The sequence below is a fragment of the Gobio gobio genome (assembly GCF_949357685.1).
Source record: "Gobio gobio genome assembly, chromosome: 23".
NCBI classification, from domain to species: Eukaryota; Metazoa; Chordata; class Actinopteri; order Cypriniformes; family Gobionidae; genus Gobio; species Gobio gobio.
In genome coordinates this window covers 26,698,498-26,717,808 of record NC_137119.1, presented here as the reverse complement: position 1 = coordinate 26,717,808, position 19,311 = coordinate 26,698,498, and the positions used below count along the sequence as shown (strand labels likewise).

Sequence of the window (19,311 nt, the reverse complement as noted above, 5' to 3'; positions counted from 1 at the left end):
GGATTAAAATGGCATTTTAATGGATTTCAATTGGGACATTTTTGTCCAAAAGGTCCTAAGTGGAACTATTTTGTGTACCTAGTACAAAACAGATTTGTTAAAGGAAATGGAGTGAAATAGTAAAATTCCATGTGCCAAAATGTATGCAATTGGCATTATCACAGGCAAAATTATCAAAAAACAAAACTGAAAAAGACAAAAATGTCCATAAGGATGCACAAGGGTTTAGTTTTAAAAAATAAAAATTGCAATTTACAGTGTATTTGGCAACACCGTAAAGGTTTGCAATGGGGGATTTCATATGCGTTTAAAACATGGCAACCCAGATATTCTCGCGTTATTTCTGCGGTGGGTGGTGTTGAGACGGCATGGCAGCGGTGGTGCTGAAGCATTGTTGGAGAGGACTTTTGCTGAATTCGGGCAATGGAGCTGTCCGCGTTGTCAGACCGAAGGTTTTGGAGGGTTCGTACTACTAAACTAACAAGCTACAATTAGGTATAAAACAAGCAAACTACGCTTGTTACAAACTAGACAAATTAAGGGGGTGTGGTATCAGGACGCCTTGGGGGAGTGGAACTCGCTGCATAACTTTACATTATAGAGTGATATTTAACCTTTAAAACTGTAAAAGTGTGTGCTTCAACTAAAAGTCTTCAATGTTTATATAATTTAATCTATTCTACTTCTTCAAAAAGTTAAAAGTCAAACAATGATGGGCCATAAGATTCCTCTCAAAGACTATTCTATGTCAATCAAGGCTTTTCTTTTGAAACTTCCTTAACTTCATTCCTTTAAAAAAATGTTTTACACAAAAATATTAAGCAGCATTAACGGTTTTCAACATTGATAATAATAATAAAAAATGTTTCTTGAGCAACAAATCAGCAGAATTTCTGAAGGATCATGTGACACTGGAGTAATGACTGTGTGTGTGTGTGTGTGTGTGTGTGTGTGTGTGTGTGTGTGTGTGTGTGTGTGTGTGTGTGTGTGTGTGTGTGTGTGTGTGTGTGTGTGTGTGTGTGTGTGTGTATATATATATATATATGTGTGTGTGTGTGTGTGTATACTATGAACACAATATATATATAGACAACCTTTTATGTTAGATACAATTACTCAATTTGACAGCACTAATTTTAAACTATATTGAACTAGAAAACAGTTTTAAATTGTAATAATATTTTGCTGATATTTACTGAATTTTTTACCAAATAAATGCAGTCTTAAATCTCACTGACCCTAAACTTTTGAAAGGTCACAAAATGTAGATTTATGAACTCTTAAGGCACATACTTTTGTGTTTATTTGCAGGAGTTAGACAGAAATCTACGGTACAGTACATATCACGGCCAGATCAACCAAAGCTGGCCTATCGTAGAGTGAAGGGAAAGAGTCCTGGTGTTGTGTTCCTGCCTGGATATGGATCCAACATGAGTGGACAGAAGGCTGAGGCCATGGAGGAGTTCTGCAGATCTCTAGGCCATGGCTACCTGAGGTTTGTGTCTGATATTCACAATCACAAATATGTGCAAAAAGGTCTGAGACTTCATGTGAATAATAATAATAACATACTGCTTTAGAATTTAGAAAAATAAAACAAAACAGAAATGTTATAATGTAAAACTTAACATTCTGTTCTATTTCAAGGTCACTAATCAATTAAGTACATTTGTGCCATTGATCATGTGACCTTTTGTACAGATGGTCAGATTTGTTTTCTTTGAAGCACAAGTCTCAATGGCTCATTCTCAAATCATGCAAGAGAACATGATCATCAGATTATACATATTTTTTTTTTCAGTTCTTGCAGCCCAAGTCAAATACTAAGGCATTCTGTATTTCATATTCTTTCTGAATTCAATATTCATATTACATTTTTCAGATCAAATTATTATGCTAATATAATTTGTGATAAAACAATTAAAGTCACGATGAAACAAAAGTAGTGACAGATCTTTTCTTCTGTATTGTGATGTGCATCTGAGTGTAATGGATTATCGGAAAAAAAAACATTTGGACAGGAATGCAAAGGTTGTTGATTCAAGTTTGGCATGGTCGTTGCACTCAAAAGTGGAGTCAGATGAATGCGACCTTGCAGGGGCGGCGTTTAAACGGACTAAATGATTGGAGAAGTCCTGCATGGCTCACCATAAATAAGTTTGTTGTTTACACCATGACATTATGAAGAAACATGTGTTCAAAAAAATTAGGTAGTCTGACTGCAAAAGATGTTTAAAAATTGTGGACCCCTCTTTTACATGTTGCATAATTTGGATGAAATGAAAAACTGTTGAATTCCTCTAGGTGAAAGTTCACACACAACTCAAATCATTTTACGTGGATTTACAGGTTTGATTACTCTGGTCATGGAGCTTCTGAAGGTGTTTTTTCAGAAGGCACCATTGGAACTTGGAAAAAAGACGTCCTGTTCATGTTAGATGAACTTGCTGAAGGTCCTCAGGTAAGGCTACAAAGATTTTCTTGATGCTATCTCTAAACATTGAAGTGACATGAAGACCCAGTATGTTAACCCATACTTGGAATTTGTTCTCTGCATTTAACCCATCCAAATTAGTGCACATACATTATAGGAGTAGTCAATAGTGAACACACACACACTGCAAACCGTGGAGACGCGCATCTGGAGCAGTGAGCAGCCATTCACTGTGGCGATTGGGGTTTAGGTGCCTTGCTCATGGGCACCTCAGTGTTTCCTGCTAATATTGAGAATCGAACTTGACTCTCTAACCATTAGGCCACAACTGCCCCATTAGACATGAGTCAGTAATTAGGACCAGCTGAGAAATTAGCAACTTTTGCATTTTTTAGAAGACTTTTAAAAAAAAAATTAAATTAACTAATTTCTATAAATTGAAATACATCTGTTATTTTCCATTTTGAAATAATCATGCCCAGTGTTTTGCCTTAAAGGGATAGTTCACCCAAAAAATTAAAATTATCCCATGATTTACTCATCCTCAAGCCATCCTAGGTATATATTTTTTCTTGCACACGGACATTGATTCACTTCAGAAGGCCTTTATTAACATACTGAACCCGTATGGTTTAGTTTTATGATGGATGGTGTTAGACTGATATATCGGCAGGCCGATATATTGGGCCAATATTTGCGATTTTTACATGTATCGGCATCGGCCGATACAAGGCTGCTGCGTTCGCCGATATTTTTTTCCCTGCACTATTTACAGACAGGCGTCCACAGGCAGCTCTCACCGTCTTCAAACTCTCTTGCTCTGCCTCTGCATATTAATCAAAATCAATTGAGAATTGACACGATGGTAAAAGGTCGAAAGACTGAAGTTTCATGTGGAGCATTGGGAGATTTTTTTCCTGAATTACCGCTGGTGTTGCTCTACAAGAGATTAAGTTAAGTGCACCTACACTCTAAAAAATGCTGGGTAAAAAATAACCCAAGTTGGGTTGAAAATGGACTAACCTATCAATTGGGTTGTTTTAACCCAGCAATTGGGTTGTTTTAAGCAAACATTTAACCCAACCGCTGGGTCAAAACATTGCTGGGTTAGTCCATATTCAACCCAACTTGGGTTATTTTTAACCTAGCATTTCTTAGAGTGTAACCATTAAATTACTAGGTTGTAAATAGTTTTAAAATTAAGTAGTACAGTCAGTGTGCACTTTATGCTGCTTGCTTGTTGATACTATGTGCAATAGTGTAATTATTTTATTTATGCTTAAATATTTATTTTCAGAATTAATTTTTTTTTACCATTGAACTCTTTTTTTTCTTGTTCTGCCTCACCTGTTTTTACTATTTGTAAATTGGTAAATTTTAAATTGTTATCATCATGATCATTGTGTCATTTTATGTTGTAAATTGAGGGAGCAAAAGCAGTATCGGCTCCAAATATCGGCTCAAGAAAATCGGCAGCCCGTATCGGTCATCGGCTAAGGCTGATGAAAAAAAATCGGTATCGGCATCGGCACTAAAAAATCCATATCGGTCGATCCCTAGGATGGATTGCACTTTTTTGGCCTTCAAAATCTCATCCCCCCATTCACTGCTATTATAAAGCTTGGAAAAGTCAGGATATTTTTTAATATAACTCTGATTGTATATGTCTGAAAGAAGGATGCCATATACACCTAGGATGGCTTGAGGATGAGTAAATCATGGGTTTGTTTTCATTTTTCGGTGAACTATCCCTTTAATTCTTAATTCATTTTAAAGAGTGACCACTAGAGGTCACTAATGTCTTTAATTATGGCATTGAACTCTAGTTTCGACTGTAAGTACTGTAGTTTGTTGTCTCTAAGATTCTTGTTGGCTCCAGTATGGGTGGCTGGCTGATGCTTTTGGCTGCTATTGCTCGCCCAGAGAAGACAAAGGCATTGGTGGGCATTTCCACAGCTGCAGATCATTTCGTTAGTGCCTTTAAGACACTTCCTATAGAGGTGAGATGCAACTGAAGTAGTTTGACATGTTTTCGTGTTCAAAAAACATCACATTAAATGTCTGAAATGTTGGGGTGTTGATATTGTTGATGTTATTCAGGTGAGAAAAGAGTGCGAGGACAAGGGTTCATGGACGATCCCCACAAAAAATAACGAAGAGGGCATGTACACTGTGAGTATAGACTTCCTGCGTGAGGCGGAGAACCACTGCATCCTACAGAGCCCCATCCCCATCACCTGCCCTGTTCGTCTCATTCACGGCCTGAAAGACGAGGACGTGCCCTGGCACATCTCCATGCAAGTGGCCGAGCATGTGCTGAGCCCCGACGTGGACATCATTCTACGGCGCCACGGCCAGCACCGTATGGCTGAAAAAGATGACATCAAGCTCATTGTCTACACCATCGATGACCTCATAGACAAACTTACCACCATGGTGTGAGCCACCGTTTGGGATCAGGTTACCAAGCAACTAGCCTTAAGACCGTCTCCCACTTGCTTTTGCCAAACACCCGCTTCCTGTTTTGTCTTGCAAGACAAGAACAATGGAAAGAGTGAACTGTGGGAGGACAAAATCTTTCTTTTACATGTTTACTCAGTGCAATGCTGTGCCATAAAAACCTTTAAGGTAAAGCTGCTGTTTTTCTAGCACAAGGTTTGTCTTGATCTCCTGTGCCTTTTTTAACCATTTTCAAACTGTTTTATGGAAATAAAGCCTCTGTATACCAATACACGGTATTTTGATGTAAATATCAGTGTTTCCTGTATTCCTTTAATTCCTTTGAAGAATATTCCAGTCTCAGGGGAAGTTAAAGGGGTAGTTCACCCAAACATGAAAACATGTTGGTTCTTTCTTCTGCTGAACACAAAAAAAATTGGTAATCAGGCAGTTGACGGCACCCATTGACTTCCATAGTCTTTCAATCGGCCTGTATTTCGGCCTTTCGACGCAGGCCACAACAACTTTGCCAGGCTTTTCGGTCCCTGGGCAGACCCATCCAGTCTCTGCCGATGTCTTGTCTGAGCGAGTCCCGCCATTAGGTTGCGGCCGAGTGGTCTTCTTCCATAGTCAATGGGTGCCGTCAACTGTCTGGTTACCAACATTTTTTTTAAATATATATATGTTTGTGTTCAGCAGAAAAACTAAACTAATACAGGTCTGGGACAACTTGAGGGTGAGGAAGTAATGAAAAAAACTCAGTTTTTGGGTGAACTGTCCCTTTAATCTCAGTTGACCGCACATCATTTTAAAATGAATTTCATCTGATCCATTGATTAAAACAGTGGATCCGGTCATAGTATTTAAAAAAAAAAAAGTAATTAAAATGTTCTTCACTTCTGTTAGATTTTGTGTATTTGAGCTGTTTACATAATTTTGGTGTTTTGGGCGTTATGGCATTGTGTGTCATTGCATACAACTTTGCAAAGTTTTTTTTTCTCTCGTCCACTAACATAATTTTTTGCATCTAGTCACAAGATGGAAAAGTTGTATGCAATGACAACACAATGCCATAAACACCAAAATGACAATAAAAATTGTAATATTGAAACAGTGAGTATTTTAAAGTTTACGAACTGGCCCTATTAATTTCCATTATACGTCACTGTAACCCAGAATTTTCTTTTTAACCCTCTGGGGTAATTCATTTATGGGTCACACTCAGGACATTCAGGTCAAAAATTACCCGGAGGGCGGGATTAAGATAAAAAAGATTTGGTTAAAATCAATGAAATATATTTTTGTTCAATAATATTTTTTCTCTCTTTTTTGGTGTTTTGAGATAATTTTATGATTTATAATTAATATTTATGCAATAATTATGACCCATTTTTCCCCATTGAATATAATAAAAAAAAGAGAAGAAAAAAAAAAAAAATATATATATATATATATATATATAATTAAAAAAAATTTTTTTATTAAAGCTGTATTTCATTTTAGAGTCAAGCCTAGGCCTCATGAAAGCAATTTTTTTAAATGAGATCGGTGCCATCCAGTGGACACATTGAGCATTTTTATCACGCAATAGCTCATTTTTACCACTATAGTGGATCTTGCGTTTTATAAAAAAAATTGTAGCTTCATCGGAATGGTCCGAAACTTGGTGACTTTATTGGTACTTGGTATATGAACACCCAAAAAAATTGGGGACAGGATTTGAAAAATCTAAGTGGTCGTAAAAAAAAAACCTCACACACACACACTTATACACACAAAAACACACGCACACACAAATGAACGAGCTAATTGTGTTTTTGTGTGTGTGAGTTTTTTTGTCTGTTTTGCACTCCTGATGTTTTAGAGATTCACCCCTTCACTGTTGAGTCCTTTTTTTCTGCATCCTGGCTTATTTGTAGATTGTATGCACAAAAAACTCTATTTTCATATTTTTGCCAATTTCCCATTCATTTCCTATGGGGGTCATTTTTGACCCGAAGGTCCTCAGTCTGACTATTTTTTTTTTTACGACCACTTAGACTTTTCAAATCTTGTCCCCGACTTTTTTTTTGGCGTGTTCATATACAAGTTTCGGACCATTCCGATGAAGCTACAATTAAAAAATAAAAAAAAAATATTATAAAACGCTTCGGGTCATTTTTGAAGTACCCCAGAGGTTTAAGGAAAGAATTCTACAAGTGGAAATTCACTTTTGTGGTAATCAACATTATAATAGAAGATCGTTGCAATTATTCAACTATTCTTTAGAATTATTTGGAGCATGCTGACGCAAAAAGAAACTGCCACAGGTTTAGCCCAAATTAGTTTTTAATCAAACTGTAAATCAAACAATCATGCAAATCAAACTGACCTTTCAATTCTCCCTCGCCCCCTGCACTCCTTGTTTGTTTGGAGGACGTATTGGGCCACTGCTCCACAAACTGCTTGGTTGTTTATTAACATGCAGGATTAGTGTTGGACTGTGTTCAATGAGCCAGGGTTCTTTTTTACCCCCATCCCAAACGATGAGCTTGTTTTTTTAACTATCAGACTGACCTTTCTATGTCAGTTGGTTATCAGAGGGCTCTAAACTGAAATGGCACCATGCAGTTTAGGCATAGTGAATCAATTAAACGTGAATCACATGATTCATTCAGGTGTCATTTAAACAGTAATTGCATTATAGAAGAACCTTCCTGAATTATATAAGATGCCTTATGTTCACTTTCAAAATATGTATAAAGTACTATGTAAGAAACTAATTATGTGTTTATAGGGTTAAATTCCTCAGTTTACTCACTTATTGGCCTATTTTTATAAGTAAAAGGAGATTTAAACCATGCTTAAAGATTTCAGTAATTACTTCAAAGACTTTTCCTGTTTATCATGTGCTGCTCAAGTTTTTTTTCCCCCTCAGAATTTACAAGCATTGGTAGGCTAATGCATCTTAATCTAATCGGAAATGGGCTTGGTTATTACTGAGAGTTAGGATTTTTTTTTTTTTTTTATCTCGCATTATGAAAACGCATTTATTTTTTAAATACGTGAAGTGACTTAAGTGAAGTACAATAAGCAGTCATACCCGAGAAATAGTTTGTAGACTGATTAGTGTTGAATTTGTTTGAACAGTCCGTCCTTCTTGCTATTCCAGATAAGCTCATGAATGTTAATTAAATGAGGCCTACGCTACTTGGTAACTTTCCACCAGCGTCCATATACGTAAGCTAATTAATATTCATTAGCCAAGCCTCCCCCATAGTAGGATTCCGCACTCGGACAGTGAGCTCGGGGCCACGCCCCATCCCCGCTGCATGGATGTTTCAGTCCAGCATCTCTGAGCAGTGACCACAGGAAGGATTTGACCTCGCTGCGCCAGAGGACGACACGCACATCTTTCAGTAAGTAAAACGTTATCCTTGGCAAAATTATTTGCATGGGGACATGGCTATAATCGCATTATAGGCTATAATTACCAGTAGGATAGTTGTTTAAATGTAACAGTTTCAAACTAATTTGATCTAAACCTGCGCAGGCAGTCTGCACGCTCTACCTAATTCTAAACAATAGAATACATGCAATGCTCTTCTGTTATAAAGTTCGAAATAGGTTTAAAATGAAATGTATTTAGATTTTTTTTTTTAAGTCACACATGGAAACATGCATGGACCACACCCCGGTCAATATTACCCCTTGCCAGTTCGTGATGATAATATACCAAAAATTATTCAGACACCAGATATAATGTTTTACTAGTGGGTGCAGGACACTATAGTTCATTTATGTAAGGGAGGATAGCAAAATAAACTGTGACATATTATACACAAAAATTCTTCATACAGTGGACTAACAGTAAAATTGATATATTTTGGACCAAAATTATTCAGACACTTTGACCTGACCATGTTTTGATTAAGTGTTTTTTCTTGAATTGCTAATGCAACCTTTTAGACCACAGACTGAACTAAATGAAGCATTGCTTGGTCATTGGTTTACATAAATTGGTATTATTTAATTGTGTACTTATCTAACAGCTGATTGGTTGATTGTAATCCATTACATACCTTTCTATCAAAGTTATCTGACATTATCCAGATTAATTTGTTGTCATATTTTATATATTTTTATATATTTTTCGAAACTATGGCGAATAAACTGTGATAGTGTGAGAAAATGTTGAAGGTGTATGAATAAAAAAAAAAAAAAATATATATATATATATATATATATATATATATATATATATATATATATATATATATATATATATATATATATATAATGTGTGTGTGTGTGTGTATAAAATAAAAATTTAAACATAATACAGGACAGTTAATATTCACAAAGACTTTTAGGCTCTTTTTGTAGCTAAAGGGGAAATTATGTTCTCTCAATCTCTCTTTGTAGCACAGGTTCAGCTAGTGTCTCTTTATATATACTGGGGAATTCAACTTAAGTGACCAATGGCGAACCGAGGACCAAGTTATGGACTGAGCCGTGAGGTGCAGGAGAAGATCGAGCAGAAATATGACCCAGAGCTGGAATCTCGACTGGTGGACTGGATTGTTGCTCAGTGCGGAGGAAATGTTGAAAAACCACAGCCGGGGAGGCAAAACTTTCAGAACTGGTTAATGGATGGCACTGTGAGTAAATTTCAGTTTGACAATATCCCACCAGCATGATTCTGTTCATCTCTTATTTACCTTTATTTACCCCGTACCTTTATCGCCCATGTCTGCAGGTCCTCTGTCGACTCATTAACAGTTTGTATCCGCGTGGTAAGGAGCCTATTAAGAAGATCCCAGAGACACAGATGGCCTTTAAGCAGATGGAAAAGATCTCCCAGTTCCTTCAGGCAACTGAAGCCTATGGAGTAATCACCACAGACATTTTTCAGACAGTAGACTTGTGGGAAGGTACAGTAAAATTTGTTTCGACAGCACTTCTCGATCAACGGAATTAGCTTGTAAAAGCATGCAGCTGTAGCAAATTAATATAGGAGTTTCAATAGTTTTGAAGGCAATGCTTTCTGGGGTGATGTACTGTAGCATGCAAGTTGCGTTCTTGGTTTGTAGCCAAAGTCACTTCAGTGTTTGTTGGTTCCCTTGGTTAAAGGAAAAGACATGGCAGCCGTCCAGAGAACTCTAATGGCGCTGGGTAGCGTGGCTGTTACAAAAGACGATGGACATTACCGAGGTAACCGGGACTGGTTTCACAGGTGAGCAAGATTGCTGCCAGACTAATTCATAATGGTGCGTTAAATCCTGTCTGGTTGGACTTGTGAATAGATTTTGTTGTGTCTCAGTGCCATGTGAACTCTTTTTGATCTTGTGTGACAGGAAATCTCAAGGCACCCGTCGAGAGTTTTCTGAGGAGCAGATGCGTCAGGGTCAGAATCTGATTGGCTTACAGATGGGCAGTAACCGTGGGGCATCTCAGGCGGGCATGACTGGTTACGGCATGCATCGGCAGATTATGTGAAGCTATACGAGTGCCAGGCAACTAGCCTAAAACACCCAGAAGACCTTAAACCCCCCCTCACCTTACCCTTACCAAGCAGTGTTCTTTGATGGTGGCATCAGATCTAAGGGGTTTGAAGACATTAGAGCATGCTAGATATATTTATTTTATGTTTGGTTTGCTCAGCTGGTGATAAAATGTATTTATTTAATGTATGCATATAGTGATTCTTAAAGTTTTATCTAAACAAGTCAAAACAACTGCCTTATCAAACAGTGTGTTGATATACCAAATAACAGACAGCAACTGTTACAGTTTACTAGTTTACATAGTGTTTGAATGTACAGTAAAGGACAACGGTTTGCCCATTCGGATACTGTATTGCACCTGTTGTTATTTTAATAAGCTCTTTTGCTGTTTTATTAGCAAAAATGAAAAAAAATTACATAATAGAACGATTCAAAATGTCAATTCACATACTAACCAGAAGTACTGTATACAGATTAATAAGAGTCAATACATGTATAAATATATTTGTTTGTGTTGTCCATTGATGTTGTGTTAACATCCCATGTCAGTTTCATAATAAGCTTGTTTTTGGTGACCATGTTTGATCCAAATGTTTAATAAATTGGTAACTTAACATGATTGGTAAATGTGTTCTTGTTTTCATTAAAAGAATATTTCACATTTTAAACCTAAAATATTATAACATTATAAACCGTCATCTTGGATTGTTTATAGGCTCTTTATGTCTCTTTACAGATTTAAAACATTCTTAATGTTACTTTATATGTTGTTTATTATCAAGATATTGCTTTCTAGTTTATTATAAGCAATAAAATGTGGTTTCTAAAGAATGAAGGTGCAGTCACAATTTCGCAGGCAATAAAAACTAAATTTTCAACAGTGTAACGATGCAGCAGACTCTTTCAAATTAAGCAGCTTTCTTTTCATAAATGCCGCAAATTTGTGTGACCAACTTGAACACGAGCGAAATCTGCTTGAGAAACTTTAACCCGCACATTTTGAATTGTTTCTCGTAAAAAATTTTGTTTTTTTGCAATTGCAACATTGTCTTATTGCAAGTTTATACCCCGTAATTTTGACTCTTTCCTCGTAATTGCAAGTACACATCTTACAATTCTGACTTTTTTTGCAATTGCATCATCTTATTGCAAGTTTATATCCCGCAATTTTTACTTTTTTTCCTCACAATTGTGAGATATAAACTTGAAATTGTGAGTTATAACGCCCAATTCTGAGAAAAAAGTAAACTCACAAATCTGACATTTTTTGAAAATGTATATCTCGCAATTTTGGCATGTTTCTCACGAGTTTATATTCCACAATTCTGACCTTTTTCTTGCAATTGCGACATTATCTTATTGCAATTTTATATCCCCTAATTTTGACTTTTTTCTCGCAATTGCGAGTTTATATCTCACAATTCAGACTTTTTTCTCAAAATTGTGAGCTATAAACTCACAGTTGCGAGTTATAACATCTACTGCTGAGGAAAAAAGTAAGCTCACAATTCTGACATTTTTATCGCAATTGCAAGTTTACATCTCGCAATTCTGACTTTTTTTCTCTCGCAATTGCAACATTATCTTATTGAAGTTTAAATCCCCTAATTTTGACTTTTTTCTCGCAATTGCGAGTTGATATCTCACAATACTGGCCTTTTTCTTGCAATTGCGACATCCTCTTATTGCAATTTCATATTCTGCAATTTTGACTTTTTTTTCGCAATTGCAAGTTTATATCTCACAATTCTGACTTTTTTCTCAAAATTGTGAGCTATAAACTCACAGTTGCGAGTTATAACGTCTACTGCTGAGGAAAAAAGTAAGCTCACAATTCTGAAATTTTTATCGCAATTGCAAGTTTACATCTCGCAATTCTGACTTTTTTCTCTCTCGCAATTGCAACATTATCTTATTGCAGGTTTATATCCCCTAATTAAAGGGGCTATATGCAACTTTTTCCCCAAAATAAACGTAACAATAGCCTTTTTATTTGACCATTTATGACTCAAACATCTTCTGATGAGCATACTGACACCTTGTCCGCTCACAGTGGGTGCACCTATAAGCCTGTATCCTATTTTTCCTATTTTCTGGCGGGTCGTTTTTTTCCCGCGCTGTCTGCGGATGTGACGTCACCACCGCTGCGAGAGCGAGCAGAAAATAAGAGCAGTTCTGTTTTTTGGCCACAGGTGTCAGTCACGAGTTTAAATTTCAGAAAAACGCATATAGCCCCTTTAATATAATCTACGTCATATTCTCGCGCATGCGTCGTGGAGGCACACACGGAAGACAAGAAGAGGTTGAATAAATTCGTTATTTAGATTTTTTTTGCGCACAAAAACTATTGTCGTCGCATCGTAAAATTATTGTAGAGTCACTGTGGTGAGATGGACTTTGTAACAACGTTTTAAGTGCCTTTTATGGGTCTTGGGAGTGTAAATGTACTGAATGCCAATGGAGGCCTATCTGAAGCCTTTCTCAGCCATCAGCTTTCAACAAAAATATCTTCATTTGTGTTCCGAAGATGAACGGAGGTCTTACGGGTGTCGAACGACATGAGGGTGAGTAATTAATGACATAATTTTCATTTTTGGGTGAACTAACCCTTTAAGCTGTGTTATACATCATCTTATATGGCAGTAGAAACCTTTTAGCTCTAATTGAAACCTTAATGTTCAAGAGTGGGAGGAAGATATATTTCAAAAGCTTAAAGCCAAATGGAAAAGCATTATTCATAAGGTCAAGCGTTGGGATGCGTTGCATTGCATTTGCAGTGATCTGATGTGGAAATTTAATCAATATAGAGTAACACCCATGTGGAGCTGAATGGGGCCATGTTCAGTAAGCAATGAATTGCATGATGCTCTTTAGACTGACTTTATGACTGTTCAGTAACATTTATAAATAAACTAAGTCATTTATGGCAAATTAAAGTACAAGATGCTTGGGTCACATAACATCCCAAAGCCCTCATGGAAGTGACATACTGACTTTCATGATGGCTTTCAGTTTAATATTAGTTTTACTCCACAATATAATGAATATAAATGGCTTTTGTTTGCAAAACTCTATGCAAATATGGATTGTGTAATAGCATGTTTCAGGTTAATCATTATCTAAACTAAAACACAAAAAGGAATTACAATAGAGGACACAAGTGATGTGTAACATATTTGGGTAAAATAAGTAATCTAAACAATGTCTTTCTGACCAATGAAATAACAGGTTTGCCATATGTGAAGTCTGAAAAATCTTCAAACCTTTGTGCGGATTCAGCCTCCTCAAATACAGCGACTATTCTTGGACTCTTGCTGCACAGGTGCTTGAGAGGACCATGTTCTTTCCCAGACAGATTTGTATGCTTTTTCTAGTTGTATTAATCAATGCTGCAGAGCAGAGCGTTCCAGACAAAAATTCCGGCTGTGTGTATGGACACCCTGGAATCCCTGGAGATCCAGGACACAATGGAATGCCAGGTCGTGATGGCAGAGATGGGGCCAAAGGTGATAAAGGAGATAGAGGTAAGAATGAAAGCAAAAAAGTCTTGACTCCAGTTAATCAGTCACCTTTAAGCTAAGTTATGATGTCATATAGGTGCACAAATTAAACATTGTAAAAAAATTCTTTGGAAAGATGTTTGCAATAATTTTTGACAGTCTAAAACACTAAGACACCTCCTTACATGCAATGTAAGTGTTTCATACAATACATACAAAATACAGCTGTTTGTTTTCTAAAGGTGATATAGGAACATGTGGCGAAGCTGGAAAAGTCGGTCCAAAAGGAGATAAAGGAGAACTTGGTAAATATTTTTTGTTGTTGATGTTTTTCTAAATCCTCCCATATAGCAAATACAATGATCAGGCATAACATTATGACCACCTTCCTAATATCTATAGCTCAAATTGCTCAAGACGTTAATGCTGGTTCTGATAGAAAGGTGTCAGAATACACAGTGCATCACAGTTTGTTGCATATGAGGCTGCATAGCCTTAGACCAGTCAGGGTGCCCTTGCTGACCCCTGTCCACCGCCGAAAACACCAACAATGGGCATGTGAGCATTTGAACTGGACCCCGGAGCAATGGAAGAAGGTGGACTGGTCTGATGAATCATGTTTTTTTCCTTTACATCACGTGGTTGGCCAGGTGCGTGTGCCTTGCTTACCTGGGGAACACAAGGCACCAGGATGCACTATGGGAAGAATGCAAGCCGGCGGAGGCAATGTGATGCTTTGGGAAATGTTCTGCTGGGAAACCTTGGGTCCTGCCATCCATGTGGATGTTGCTTCGACACATACCACCTACCTAATTGCATTGTGGCAGACCATGTACACCCTTTCATGGAAACTGTATTGCCTTGTGGCTGTGGCCTCTTTCAGCAGGATAGTGTGCCCTGCCACAAAACAGAAATGGTAAAGGAATGGTTTGAGGAGCACAACAACGAGTTTGAGGTGTTGACTTGGCCTCCAAATTCCCCAGATCTCAATCCAATCGAGCATCTGTGGGATGTGCTGAACTAACAAGTCTGATCCATGCAGGTCCCACCTCACAACTTACAAGACTGAAAGGATCTGCTGCTAACATCTTGCTGCCAGATACCACAGCACACCTTCAGGGGTCTAGTGGAGTCCATTCCTCGATGGGTCAGGGCTGTTTTTGCAGCAAAAGGGGGACCAACACAATATTAGGAAGGTGGTCATAATGTTATGCCTGATCTGTTTGTATGTATATATATATATATATATATATATATATATATACAGTATATTTTCATTTTATTTGGCTATTGCTATTATCATCAGGTTGGTGCTTTTTCAGGTGTTCCTGGCATAGATGGTGTGAAGGGGAAGCGTGGAGACAATGGAGAAAGGGGCCCACCTGGCAAAATGGGGCCCCAAGGCTTCTCAGGGCCACTGGGTTTGAAAGGCCAGAAGGGGGAACTTGGTTTGCCAGGACCACAGGGTATCAAAGGGGATGTGGGTCCTATAGGCCCTGAAGGAGCACAAGGAGACATTGGCCATAGGGGAGACAAGGGCATACAGGGTCCTTTGGGGCCCCCAGGGCGACCAGGCCCAAAAGGTGAGTACGGCCACCAAGGTATCAAAGGCAGCATTGGTGTTCGTGGTGAGAAAGGGTCAAAAGGGGACACCGGGGAGCAAGGTCCAAAGGGGGACATGCCTGAGATACCAAAAAGTGCCTTCTCAGCTAGACTGAGCGAAAGCACCAAGTTACCCGCCTCCAATGCTCCAATTCGCTTTGATAAAGTCCTCTATAACCATCAAGGTCACTACGACCCTGAGACAGGCCGCTTTACTTGTGCCATCGGCGGAGCCTATTTTTTCACCTACCATATCACTGTCTACTCTCGCAATGTAAAAGTGGCCCTGGTGAAGAATGGTCAGCGAGTGATCCACACAATGGACACCTACCAAGGAGGTGAGGACCAGGCTGCTGGAGGGGCAGTCCTAGAACTGGAGGCCGGAGATAAAGTGTGGTTGCAAGTGGCTGATAAACACCTACATAACGGGTTATATGCAGATGAAGACGACGACACTGTTTTTTCTGGATTTCTTCTTTTTGCAACCTAAAGATGCTGCCCCGAAGAGGAATACAGTGGTGGAAAACCATGATTTTAAAGAAAATATTTTAAATTCACTAAATGGTGTCATTGTAATTTTCAATAAAAATATAAATCATCCTTTGTGCTTCTTAGATCCATCTGTGAACAAATGGAAGTTGTGATTGTCTTTTCTTTCTTATTGTGATGTTTATCTGCTTTAAATGGCTTCTCTGACAATACTTTTTTTTGTCAATTGGGAACCGATTGGATTCTTGTCGTTTGCTCTCATGTGAGTGACAGGTTGCTGGAGAAGAGCGATTATTGTAATTGAAAATTATACAAAAATATTTTTTTGTAATTTATTATTATTTTTTTTATTATTATTGCAGTATTTCAGGTTAAAATAGAGACCAGGGGCCTCATTTATAAAACTTTGCGTAGGATTTGCGTCAGAATTGGCGTACGGATGAAACATAGGACGTGCGTACGCACAGAAATATTCGGATTTATAAAACCGTGCGCACGCACATCCTACGCAGTTTTCCCTTAATAAATCACAATCAATTCTAAATGTAGCGCAGCTTTTGCGGCTTCATGTCACGCCCATACTTGCCCATAAATAGTCCGTGAAACGCCCACAAGTTAATATTCATAGGTTGCGAAATCATGGCAAACACAGAGAGGAAATTAAAAAAAAACGAAACTTCACTCAATGTGAGGTAGAAGTTATCGTTGGCGAGGTTGAAAAGAGAAGAAAAGTGTTGTTTGGAGGGCACAGTGTGGGCATTACTAATGCCAAAAAGACACTTGAGTGGCAAAAGGTTGCAGACGCCGTAAATGCTGTAGCCTCACAACCTCGGACTATCGCCGAAATAAAAAAGAAATGGTCGGACATCAAAGTCGAGGCAAAAAAGCGTCTAGTGCTCCATCGCCAGAGTGTGTCCTCTTGCTGTCTGAAGATGCGTTCACTCCGAATCCTTCCATTCGCCACATCTTCTAGAGCACAAGATCAGCCATTGTGCGTCATTACGCATTGAGATGGGCATTTTATTTCCATCCATTTAATTGAATCTGACAAGCTACAGATGTCGGTTATAACCTACGTGGAAATGGGAAATAGTTCCGTGCAAATGTAATGTCTTGCAGCTTTCTGAATGGTTGAGACATACGTCATTTTATCAAAAATAAAACTAAAGGCATATGCATGAATACCATGAACGTAGCTGATGAAGAAATTTTACTATGAAAACAACTTTCCCCAGTGGACAATTAATACATCTATCTATTTATCTATATATCTCCCTAATTATCTATCTATCTGTCTAATTGCATCTATCTGCTCCGCCAGACGGACACTTGACGAGAATATCAGTTTTGTACATTAGCTATTTCGTTGTTTACCATATTTATGAGGATGAATTGCAATGCATAACATGCCAATATTATTGCAGAACATATTTCACTTTTCTTTTTGCAAATATGTGTTAATTTGCATTTATGTTGTAATTTTCGTTTGCTTTTGTTTGTTTTACACTGCAGATCGATCAAACGGGTGTTCGTGTAGGCTGTTCATTGTAAGACTTGCTTTGTGAAGTCTTAATGTTATTTATGAGAGGCATAGCCATTTCTTTTACACAACGGTTTACAGTTTCACACACTTTCACGTGTTTCTTCCATCTGCAGACGGTGTCGCCATTTCTCATTTCACCCGTTTTTGTGCGTACGCCTGGGTCAGAGCTTGCGTGAAGGACCGCACATTTTCCCGTCAAGTTTGCTTTTTATAAATACCAATTATTGCGTAGAGAGCGGCGTACGCCTTCTTTTGTGCGTACGCAACGTTTATAAATGAGGCCCCTGGCCTTCAAAATATTTTTTTTGAAGGCAGTTTAGCGCCCTCTTTTGGAATTATTTAAGAAATCATCCAACCATGGGTGTAATCACAAGAGGTCTCTATGGAGAGGCTTGAGAATTCCCTAGTTCTCTTTTGAACACATTTAATGATTTTTTTTGTTGTTGATGGATTTGAATATATATTAAAAAAATCTCAAAGACTATTTATTATAAAGTTGTTGTTTTTTTTGTTAGAAATATAGATTTTTTTTCTGTGAATTTGTGTTTTTGCAGATTTCCCATTCATTTTCTACGGTGGTCATTTTTGAACGCAAGTAGGAGTATTTTTTTTTACGGCCACTTAATTTTTGTGTGTGTTTACATACCTAATGCTAGAAAAGTCACAAAGTTTCATATCATTCTGATGAAGCTGTGATTTTTAAAAATTAAAAATGTGGTTCATAGGTTCAGTTTTTCATAGGTGTGTGTGTGTATAAGTGTGCGTGTGTGTGAGTGGATGTGTCAATATCACACTCTTGATGTTTGAGAGCGTCACCCCTTTACTGCTGTGTACTTTTATTCAGCATCGTGGCCGATTTGTAGATTGTACACACAAATATTTGGAGAATTTTTGTGTTTTTGCCGATTTCCCATTAATTTCCTATGGTCAGATTTTTTTACGACCAATTAGCATGCTCGAATCATGACCCCAATTTTTTTGTGTGTTTACATACCTAATGCTAGAAAAGTCACCAAGTTTCATATCGATGAAGCAGTGATTTTTAAAATTTCAAAACAGAAAATTTTCCTGTCAGAAATGACCGAAGAGCACCAGAGGGTTAATACAGATTCACATTAACAAACTGTTAATGTGGAAAATGAGTGTTGTAAAATGAATCAGTTATGAAAATGATTAAATTTCAGCTGTAAAGCAGTGTCCTTATTCAGCTCAATTTAATTATTTCAATTTGGTTCAATAACTGTCAGTGTTGCACAGTTCATAAATTATAAATGTAGGAAATATGTCAATTATGAAATGAGTTCAATTCAGATATAAGCAGCTCTACAGAAGATGGCATTAATCAGCTTAATTATGTTCATTGTTGATTCAATAAAGTTCAAAAACAGTGCCAATGTTGCAAAAGTTGGTTTCAATATTAAACTCAATTTTGTTTAAATTTTGTTCTCATAAACACTGCAATATTCCATAAAAACTAAGAATTGTCCGTTTTGATTTTGTGGCTTTGACTGGTGGTAGACCAAGGAGTCATGTTTGCCTTTTAGAAATATCTGCCAAATGTGTAAATGTACATACTCATTGGAGAATGTGATTCCTTTGGCTAACGTTTGTGCTCATCACACTGTGTTAAAATCATATATGGACGTCTATTGAGGCCATTTAAGCAACCGACTAGCAAACACTTAGCACTATGCTAAAAAAAACCCCACTCAATTTAGCAAACAAACACATATCCAACGTAGCGAGTTTTGCACTGACAAGCAGCTCTAACATTTTTTTAATAAAATGTTAATACATTTTTTTATTAATATTAATTGG

The 19,311-nt window shown here is 37.5% G+C and overlaps 3 protein-coding genes across 4 annotated transcripts; all 3 read left to right on the top strand.

Annotated features, from left to right (window-relative positions):
* Nucleotides 1-339: 339 nt before the first annotated feature.
* Nucleotides 340-5,181, top strand: abhd10b (abhydrolase domain containing 10, depalmitoylase b). Of its 2 annotated transcripts, none has more exons than XM_079805568.1 (5): nucleotides 340-462; nucleotides 1,312-1,495; nucleotides 2,350-2,461; nucleotides 4,297-4,434; nucleotides 4,535-5,181. In XM_079805568.1, exons 1-5 carry the CDS (start codon nucleotides 369-371, stop codon nucleotides 4,874-4,876), a joined length of 870 nt encoding a protein of 289 aa, XP_079661694.1. In that variant the 5' UTR covers nucleotides 340-368; the 3' UTR covers nucleotides 4,877-5,181. The 2 variants fall into 2 exon arrangements, with proteins under 2 accessions (XP_079661694.1, XP_079661693.1); XM_079805567.1 differs by having other exon boundaries at nucleotides 4,282-4,434.
* A 3,014-nt stretch (nucleotides 5,182-8,195) lies between these two features.
* On the top strand, nucleotides 8,196-10,977 carry tagln3b (transgelin 3b). The gene is made up of 5 exons (XM_079805478.1): nucleotides 8,196-8,271; nucleotides 9,278-9,513; nucleotides 9,612-9,786; nucleotides 9,986-10,088; nucleotides 10,210-10,977. Exons 2-5 carry the CDS (start codon nucleotides 9,334-9,336, stop codon nucleotides 10,349-10,351), a joined length of 600 nt encoding a protein of 199 aa, XP_079661604.1. The 5' UTR covers nucleotides 8,196-8,271; nucleotides 9,278-9,333; the 3' UTR covers nucleotides 10,352-10,977.
* Nucleotides 10,978-13,696: 2,719 nt separating this feature from the next.
* On the top strand, nucleotides 13,697-15,951 carry c1qtnf9 (C1q and TNF related 9; the record flags this gene model as incomplete). The annotated part of the gene is made up of 3 exons (XM_079805576.1): nucleotides 13,697-13,883; nucleotides 14,102-14,164; nucleotides 15,182-15,951. 3 exons carry the CDS (start codon nucleotides 13,697-13,699, stop codon nucleotides 15,949-15,951), a joined length of 1,020 nt encoding a protein of 339 aa, XP_079661702.1.
* Between the last annotated feature and the right edge of the window lie 3,360 nt (nucleotides 15,952-19,311).

Bases quoted from the DNA above. Each gene is read 5' to 3' on its own strand.
- abhd10b (XM_079805567.1), top strand. From the start codon at position 369: ATGGCAGCGGTGGTGCTGAAGCATTGTTGGAGAGGACTTTTGCTGAAT. The intron at 463-1,311 runs GTTCGTACTACT...GTTTATTTGCAG, and splicing joins CAGACCGAAGGTTTTGGAGG to GAGTTAGACAGAAATCTACG. The intron at 1,496-2,349 runs GTTTGTGTCTGA...GTGGATTTACAG, and splicing joins CTAGGCCATGGCTACCTGAG to GTTTGATTACTCTGGTCATG.
- tagln3b (XM_079805478.1), top strand. From the start codon at position 9,334: ATGGCGAACCGAGGACCAAGTTATGGACTGAGCCGTGAGGTGCAGGAG. The intron at 9,514-9,611 runs GTGAGTAAATTT...CCATGTCTGCAG, and splicing joins ACTGGTTAATGGATGGCACT to GTCCTCTGTCGACTCATTAA. The intron at 9,787-9,985 runs GTACAGTAAAAT...CCTTGGTTAAAG, and splicing joins GACAGTAGACTTGTGGGAAG to GAAAAGACATGGCAGCCGTC.